This window comes from Podarcis cretensis (assembly GCF_951804945.1).
Source record: "Podarcis cretensis genome assembly, chromosome: 17".
Taxonomy (NCBI): domain Eukaryota; kingdom Metazoa; phylum Chordata; class Lepidosauria; order Squamata; family Lacertidae; genus Podarcis; species Podarcis cretensis.
Genome location: NC_137187.1, coordinates 36,883,716 through 36,893,180, shown reverse-complemented (window position 1 = coordinate 36,893,180; position 9,465 = coordinate 36,883,716). Strand labels below are relative to the sequence as shown.

The 9,465-nt window shown below is 44.7% G+C and overlaps 1 protein-coding gene across 1 annotated transcript; it reads left to right on the top strand.

The window, feature by feature from the left end:
* The first annotated feature begins 2,953 nt into the window (after positions 1-2,953).
* On the top strand, positions 2,954-6,662 carry LOC307205931 (olfactory receptor 1L4-like). The gene is made up of 2 exons (XM_079958613.1): positions 2,954-3,010; positions 5,527-6,662. Exons 1-2 carry the CDS (start codon positions 2,990-2,992, stop codon positions 6,463-6,465), a joined length of 960 nt encoding a protein of 319 aa, XP_079814739.1. The 5' UTR covers positions 2,954-2,989; the 3' UTR covers positions 6,466-6,662.
* Positions 6,663-9,465: the final 2,803 nt, after the last annotated feature.

The following is a 9,465-nucleotide window of genomic DNA, read 5'->3' as shown; positions in this document are numbered from 1 at the left end:
TTCTATTGTCTGCTCTCCCAGCTTCTCGTTCAACACTAGCAACTACAACACACAGGATCTGACAACTCGAGCTGAATCAGACTATATGTCAATCAATGTGGGAGGACTAAATAACGTGGTTTTAAAAAATTCACATTGGAACTAAGTAAAGGAAAATTCACCTTGGAACTAAGTAAAGGAAATTCCCATAAGCCAGCAACCTTGAGCACTTGTTGCATGTGAATAGGCTAGGAAAGGCAACAATGAAGATAGGATTGTTCAAATTAATAGCAGTTACATAAATTGGGGGGGGGGGCTGCCTTCAGCAATAGCTCAGAGGCTGCCGTGAGAGAGGAGGTTCCATGCAAAGCACCTTTGTATCCCATCCCATCCCAGTGCATGCAAAATTGCATCACTGGTGATTACAAACCTTCTGATCTGGGCCCATAGCTGTCAACCGCCCCTTATTTGGCGGGAAACTCCCTTATCCCAGCGCCATTTCCCACTGCTGTCCCGGATTGATGATGTCCCTTAAATTTCCCAGGTTTCATGCTCGCCTGGCTCGGGAGGGAAGCAGTGGCTCAGGGTCCTCCGCCTCGAGAGAGCGCGGGCACGAGCTGCCACGTCTCCGTCTCTCCCTTTTCCCTTCGGGGTGTGTTGTGAGGAGACGGGTGGCGGGCAGGCAGCCCCTCTCTTGCGACACTTCTGCCGTGCTGCCAGGGGAAGCCGGAGGCGGAGGCGGTGGCTGAGGAGGCGGCCTGAGGGAGGAGGAAAAGGAGGGACGCAGAAGGGTGGCGCTTCAGCGACCGCCGCAGTGCTGTAACCGCCTCATGCCGGGCTCATGGGCAGCATGGGCAAGAGTCTCTCTCCCTCCCTCTCTCTCGGGCAGGGAAGGGCCGATGGAACTCCTCGCTCCAGGATGACGGCAGCCCCGATGTGCTGCTTAGCATACCCTCCAACCTGTGCAGCATCTTAATGTAGTGATTTCCCCCTCTGCATCCCTTTCATAACTCTATTTTTATAAATCATTTGTCCATCCATAGTTCAAATTTTTACTACAAGTTTTCTGTCAATCCAACCAATGTATTAAACTCTTTACAATAGCTTTTCAAATAAATTATAAACTTTCCCCATTCTTTATTAAAAAGGTCCTCTTCCTGGTTTGCCTGTAAGCTTTGCCATGTCAACATCGTTCATCAGTTTTGTGTGCCTTTCTTCTTTGGTCGGAGTTGTAGACCCTTCGGATCATCTAGTCCAACCCCCTGCAAAACACAGTCAGTCGCAGCAAAAGCAGCATGGCTCCATCAGCGGCGGATTTATGTATAAGCTAAGCAAAACCCCTTATTTTGGCTGCTGATCCCTTATTTTCAAATCTGTAAATTGACAGCTATGTCTGGGCCCTCTCTTGAGTTTATCTAAGAAAGTACAGCTCTCTAGAGGGGAGAAGTGGTTTGATTAACAAGCCTCCCATGCACCCAGCTGGCACCTGCTGCTGCCTCTGGAGAAAACCTCCCACACTATTGAAATAGTGACAGGTTCACACAACTAAGGGAAGGGCAATAGCTCAGTGGTGGAACATCTCTTTTGCATGCAGAAGATCCCAGGTTCAGTCCCCAGCATCTCCAGGTAGGACTGGGGAAATTCTTTGTTTCGAACTCTGGAAAGCTGCACCCACTCAGTGTAGACAATACTGAACCAGATGGATTAATAGTCTGGCTCAGAATACCAGAATACCAGAATACCAGAATACCAGAATACCAGAATACCAGAATTATCTGATTACACATAGCCTGCATTTCATTCCCTCTCTGACTGTCCTGTGCTTTAGAAAAAATATACTTAGAAGCAAGCAATTAGTACAAAAGCAAATCAAGCATGATTAATTAATTCTAATAAGCATAAATGATTAATAATTCTGATTTTTGAAACACTTTAACTTCAACTGAAAAATTGTTTGTCTGCTTAAAATATTTATATACCTTCCTCTCGTAGAATAATCAGGGAAGTCCTCAGTAATGTGAAATCTTTTTAAAAGCCATTAAAAGCAATACAGAGCAATCATTAAATTGGCTGGCTACTAAAGAAACAGCTGCAAAGAACTGCTGGTGTAAAATATTATTACTCATGTATCTCTGGATACCAGTTGCCGGAGATTACTGGTGGGGAGAGTGCAGTTACATTCAGAGCCTGCTCTTTGTTGTCTTCCCCCAGCCATCTGGTAGGATGTTTTAAGAACAGGATGCTGGACTCGAAAGAGCTTTGGTTTGATCCAGCAGGGCTCTGGTCATGTTCTAATCCACCTGGGACTTGAGAGGGTAAAAGGAGTCTGCTGACCAGAGAACTAAGGAGGAGAAAGACATGCTGCAGCCACTGATTCATTAGAGCAGGGAAACCAACAGGGTGATCTTGCCACGAAATTATCACTTCTTGCAATAGACATTGAATATATTAAAACAAAAAATTCCTTCCAGTAGCATCTTAAAGACCAACTAAGTTAGTTCTAGGTATGAGCTTTCGTGTGCATGCACACTTCTTCAGATACACATTCAGAAGTGTGCATGCACACAAAAGCTCATACCTAGAACTAACTTAGTTGGTCTTTAAGGTGCTACTGGAAGGAATTTTTTGTTTTGACTATGGCAGACCAACACGGCTACCTATCTGTAACTGAATATATTAACTTAGGGATGTTTCCTCTCTCAGTTGGGAATATCATTGTTGTAGGAATACTCCTCACTTATGAAGCCTCTGAAATGGTTAGTTTTTAAAAGTTACCAGGTTTCCATTATTATTATTATTATTACTATTATTGAATTTATATACCACCCTATACCCAGGGGTCTCTCAGGGCGATTCACTATAAATTAAGGCATCAAAAATCACAGCCAGCAAAGGAATCCTCCCTTCTTGCCACTGTCAACAGTTTGCCTCAACCTAGTTTCCCCCCAAAAAATCTCTGTTCTTTGCACAGATCACAACATCAGGATGTGATGGAACTACTTGTTTGACCATGTCAACGTCTCCTGCCCTGGTGAGTCCCATTATCTTAACCTCCCCAAAATGTTTCATTGCAGAACAAACCTAAGGAGGCAGCTATGTCAGGGGTTGCAAGCAGATCTCCTCTGCAAGTGAAGGTGGCCAGGATCAAGGGAGATTTCACCCCACACTCTAAACTCTCCCAGCTGGTATATTTGGGAGATTAGGATCACACTATAAATCCTTTGTTGAAGAAATCTATGCTGTTCTTCCCTTGGATAGGTGTTCCAGATTTTCCACTCAAGGAAAGGGAGTCAGACTTCTTCGAGGCAGAACTCAGGTTTATTCAGCTGAATAAAGAAGGGACGCGGGTGGCGGTGTGGGTTAAACCACAGAGCCTAGGGCTTGCCGATAAGAAGGTCGGCGGTTCGAATCCTGGCGATAGGGTGAGCTCCCGTTGCTCGGCCCCTGCTCCTGCCAACCTAGCAGTTCGAAAGCACGTCAAAGTGCAAGTAGATAAATAGGTACCGCTCCGGCAGGAAGGTAAAAGGCGTTTCCGTGCACTGCTCTGGTTTGACAGAAGTGGCTTAGTCATGCCGGCCACATGACCTGGAAGCTGTACGCCGGCTCCCTCAGCCAATAAAGCGAGATGAGTGCAGCAACCCCAGAGTCGGCCATGACTGGACCTAATGGTCAGGGGTCCCTTTACCTTTACGAAAGAAGGGACAGACCGCTGACTTCTCAGGTCAGAAAAAGGGTCTGCGTGGTACAGAAAGAAATCACAGTTTATATATAAAAAATGCATTCCAGAGAAACAGTGTTAAACAAAGGAGTATTTGCCATGTTATCTATCCTGCACTGCACTGCCAATTCCTCTCTGCCAGCCAAATTTGTTGCAAACCCTTGTTCTGCTAGCTGGTTCTGCCAGCTCTGTTCTTGGTATTATCTGATTACACATAGCCTGCATTTCACTCCCTCTCTGACTGTCCTGTGCTTTAGAAAAAATATACTTAGAAGCAAGCAATTAGTACAAAAGCAAATCAAGCATGCTTAATTAATTCTAATAAGCATAAATGATTAATAATTCTGATTTTTGAAACACTTTAACTTCAACTGAAAAATTGTTTGTCTGCTTAAAATATTTATATACCTTCCTCTCATAGAATAATCAGGGACGTCCTCAGTAATGTGAAATCTTTTTAAAAGCCATTAAAAGCAATACAGAGCAATCATTAAATTGGCTGGCTACTAAAGAAACAGCTGCATAGAACTGCTGGTGTAAAATATTATTACTCAGGTCCAGTATACCTGAAGGAGCGTCTCCACCCCCATTGTTCTGCCTGGACACTGAGGTCCAGCGCCGAGGGCCTTCTGGTGGTTCCCCCGCTGTGAGAAGCCAAGTTACTGTACAGGGAGCCAGGCAGAGAGCCTTCTCAGTAATGACACCCACCCTGTGGAACACCCTCCCACCAGATGTCAAAGAGAAAAACAACTACCAGACTTTTAGAAGACATCTGAAGGCAGCCCTCTTTAGGGAAGCTTTTAATGTTTAACAGACTGTTGTATTTTAATATTCTGTTGGAATATGGGAAAGCTCTGAATCGCTTACCTGAGACAGATGGTGGAAGCCATTCTTGCTATTCTCATATTCCCACTCCCCATTCACATCTAAAATAGGAAGGAGGCTGACGCTTGACCTCAACAGGGTTGCTTAGGATCTCCTCCACCCCCATACATTCCTTTGCTGCAGACTCCCAAGTCCCAACCCTCCCAGCCTGACCCAATCCCAGAAATTGCTGCAGGACGGGGTCAAAAAGTGCTGCATGCAATGGAGTGCACGGTGAGAGAAAATGGGGGGTGGGAAAGCCTCTGCTTGCCTTACCTCTGTGGTCCATTTGTGGTAAAAAGTAACCCCCCAAACCCACTTTGCTATAAAGCGGGGAGGGAGCAGCTAGCCTGTGGTTCTCCAGATGCTCTTACACTACAAACCCCATTATACCTGTTTATTAGCCATCCTGGCCCCACCTGTTTTCTACCAGTTTCCCCCCAACGCAACTTCAGAAGTGACTAGCACCAGCAGTGAGCAAGGCTAGACATTTTCTGGCCCCCAGAATCTATAGACGGGCCCTAGTATCAACGATTCTGGGCCCCAAAATCACTGAAGGGCCCCATCACCACATTTCCTGCTATTCTGCACATACCGAGTGTGATCTCCCATGCGCACTACCATCTTTGGTGTGACCTACAAGTGTGCCATTTGATAAATATATACCTTTTTCACAATTGGGACTAGGAGAACCTCTTACTCAAATCCTACTTCCGGATTTAGGTGTGTTCCCCAGAAAAACTGAGAGAGGAAAACACAAATTATTTTACATTTCTTGTCGCCAGGCTTTTGCAGTTGGGAGATGCAAACACACCAGGGGAACTCACCTGCCTGTCACCACTGCTGGCATTGGAAGCATGGGGAAAGGGGTCATTCCTTCTGTGGAGTGTCCTCTTGTATTCTTGTTACTATCAAGTGTGCAATGGGAACATGCCGTCAGTTCTGTTTCCCCCACTCTTTCTCAGCCTCAGGGCAACATGACATATCCTGATGGATTCATCCTGCAGGGTCTTGTCTCCAACCAGTCAGGATATGAGTATCTCCTCATCCCTGGCTTCCTCTTCATGTACCTGCTGACTCTACTGGGTAACTCAGTGATTGTCCTGCTCATCTACCGTGATGTCCGGCTCTCCTGCTCCCCCATGTATTTCTTCCTCAGTCATCTCTCACTAGCCGATATGGGGTTTTCCTCCACCACTGTCCCTAAGATGCTGCAGAACCTATTGACTCATACCAAGCACATCTCCTATCGAGGGTGCCTGACACAGATGTTTTTCTTCCTGGGATTTGGAAACACTGAAAGTTTTCTCCTGGCCTCCATGGCTTATGATCGCTTTGTAGCCATTTGCCACCCACTTCGCTATGCTGTGCTGATGAACGCAAAACGCTGCCTCTTATTGGCTACAGGCTGTTGGGTCCTAGGCTTTCTCCACTCGTTGCTCTACACCCTGATGATGTCTTTCCTTTCCTTCTGTGCCTCCGGGGAGATCCCCCATTTCTTCTGTGACCTCCATCCCTTGATCAAGCTCTCCTGCTCAGACACCTCAGCAATCCAGATGACGACCCTCACTGAGGGCACTGTGACCATGGTGGGACCTTTCATGGTCACTCTTCTGTCCTACATCCTCATTTTCTCCAAGGTTCTCAAAATCCCATCAGCTGCTGGGAAGCGAAAGGCCTTTTCTACCTGCAGCGCTCACCTCACCACAGTCGTTTTGTTCTTTGGAACTGTTATAGCTGTGTATGTCCGCCCGTCCTCCACCTATTCTGGCTCCAAGATCCGAGTGATGTCTGTAGCCTACACAGTTGTGACTCCCATGCTGAACCCCTTCATTTACAGCCTGAGGAATTCTGAGATTCAGCAGTCTCTGAGGAAGTATCTAGGGATTAAAGGTGGAAGATGAGCTTTGAAATCCCCAGATGTCTTTAAAACTCAACCCAAAAGATGTTAATTATCAATAGTTTTAGCACGGCAGTCCAAGCAAATTTAATTTCAAAAGTCCACGAGACATCTATCCCTTCCTTTAGAACACCTGCAGTAGTGTGACTTTTTCAGAGTTCATCAGAAGTTAAAAGTGCATTCAGATTTAGACCATGATGTGTGATTTCAGAAATAAGAAGAAAAAATGGTAGAAGTCAATCTTTGACAATCATGGACCAATGTTGCATCGGTTGGTTTTCAGGCGTGTGCTTTTGAAAATTTGTATTGTACATTTAATGATACAACAAAATGTTATGAGTCATTAACCAATCAGTGGTTGAGAAGGAACTGGAACACCATCCTACTGAATAAAATTACTAGATATGACAATTACAAGAGAAAAGAACCCAAGTTTTTTAATAGCAAAACTGGACTTCATTTATTTTGTGCTGGAATTAATGCAGATTTGATGAAGCAGTACTTTTTGATATCAATTATGAAATAATGAATATTCTGTGTAACGAAAATGTTTTACCTAAAATCTTTTTTGATGAAATAAAAATTCTTAAAAACCTAATTACAATAGCAGAATTAACTCAGTTGATTAAAAGACAAAGGGGCAGCAAAACTCCTGGCTGAGGCCCAGATGACTTTAAAGCTGAGTATTATGAGAATTTTCCAGATAATTTTATTAATCATCTATTAAAATCTCTCAATACAGTCATGGGGGAGGTAGAAGCAAAGCAAAGATTGCCACACCAGGGATATATGCAGTTTAAGCTTAGTCTTACAGCCTATCATATTACTTAACCAATATTTTAAACACTGGGCAGGTATTTGGTGGCAAGATTTACATTTTTTGACAACTCTATAAAGAATGATCAGACAACATTTCTTATGAACATCAAAATGGCATCTAACTGAATATTAGCTGAATATTAATTATATAATTAGAAAACAATGCAATCCATACGGACTGTTATTTATAGATGCAGAAAAAGTGTTTGATAGAGTAGAATGGAGATATTTATTTCAAGTCTTGCAAAAAATGGAGCTGGGCACAAAATTTATCTAATGGACAATTCTGTTTGGACTACTTTAATGCGCTCTATGTGGGGCTGTCCTTGAAGATGGTCCAGAGGCTGCAGCTGGTGAAAAATGTGGCTCCAATTATACTTGGGGTAAGAGCAGTGGTGTGCAGTGAATTTTTTCGTAGGGGCACCAGCTTGCCAGGGAGATGAGGGGGTGTTGATGTTGTGACCATGAGCATTGTGCCTCCTTCCCAAAGCTGGGCAGAATCTTCCTGGGCTTTGGGAATGAGTCACCAGGCTTCTAACAGGATGCTGGAGCTCTGCTGCCTCCTTCCTACAGCTAGGTGGGCTTTGGGAAGGTGGCGGGAGGGCTCTTGGACCCTTTGGAGCATCGCACCTCTCTTCCTAAGCCAGGCAGAAGCTTCCCAGGCTTTAGGAAGGAGGCGCAAGGGAAACGTTTAGGGAACTAGCCTAGTCCCCCTATTCCAATGACCGCACACCACTGGGTAAGAGGGAGGGTGATATATCCCCCAGTCTTTTCTTCTCATTTCCCTACTCCTTCCTTTATGCAAGTCATGGAAGAGATCTCCATTGTATCCCTCAAAACTCACTGAGTAGTGTAGAAACTGAACACCTGCTGACAATTTCTGTAGCTGCTTCAAACACAATTCCAGGATGCTAGTTGCTTCCTCTCTGGTACATGGAGAATCTCCTTTCTGGGGCCCAGTCCATTCCAATCCATCCCATCTCCTGTTCCAAATCAAAATCTTGCCAATGTAAAATGTTTAAAAAGGATGCAGCCCTTAGACCACTGTGTACTGTTGTGCTGTCAATCTCCTTTGGGTATCGATTTGTAGATTATCCCTCACATCTGTTCTGATCTTTGCAAAGACTGCCCCCAGCCCCCAGAGATTAAGCTTTGTTATGTACTGAGCTGAGTCCTAGAAAAATAGGATCCAGAATGGAGCAGTATGATTGGTCCTGATTGGCCTACAGGAGCAGCCCAGAATTAGCCAATCATGCGGGGCCCATTGTGTAAAATAATGTACAGTCATACCTCAGGTTGAATGTGCTTCAGGTTGAGCGCTTTCGGGTTGTGCTCTGCGGCAACCCGGAAGTAACGTTACTTCCGGGTTTCGCCGCTCACACATTGCAGATGCTCAAAATTATGTCACGCACATGCACAGAAGCGGCAAAACGCAACCCACGCAGACGCGCCATTGCGTGTTATGTCCTATTCAGGATGCGAACAGGGCTCCGGAACGGATCCTGTTCGCATCCCGAGGTACCACTGTATATATAGCTGTATATATAGCTAGACATTTGAGGGAAAGTTTCAGTCATTGTTACTACGAGCTGAATAAAAAGCATGAAATTCACACTCAACTCCGAGTATATTTCATACTTGTTCCCGGTTGTGGAGCAAACCAGAATCCTCCAACATCCATACTCAAAGGGAAAAACTTTTCTAACACTTATTAATGAGGACAAGCTAATTTGTTAAGCTGAATGATGGGTTGGGTCTCTGAATGATGGTTCTCCAGAGTTTATGCTATTGCATTCTATTAATTCTGGAGGGGGAACCTGGTTGAGTCGTCCTTGGACCCTGGAGATCACCACCCTTAAGCAGAGATGAACAAAAGCTTTCCTTGCATCAGAAAACACAGAGCTAATCTCCTCAGCAGATGAAGGAGGCCAGTTTCGTCCTGTGCAGAACAAGTCCACTTCCTTTGTTCTTCACACTGACAGGAGCAAGAGAGCATACAGGAAGTGCTTTTACTTAAGTAAGTGTGAATATTGTTATGTTTTTGGGTGGGAGCAAGACTCCCCTAAATGTCTGGATTCCGTGAAGGGTTAGAATTTAAGGAAACCCCTAAATTCCCAGGCCTAATAGGGGCTTGAGTTTAAAGCGGTTTTTCCATGTCCAGGAAACACCCATTAAGAAGGCCATT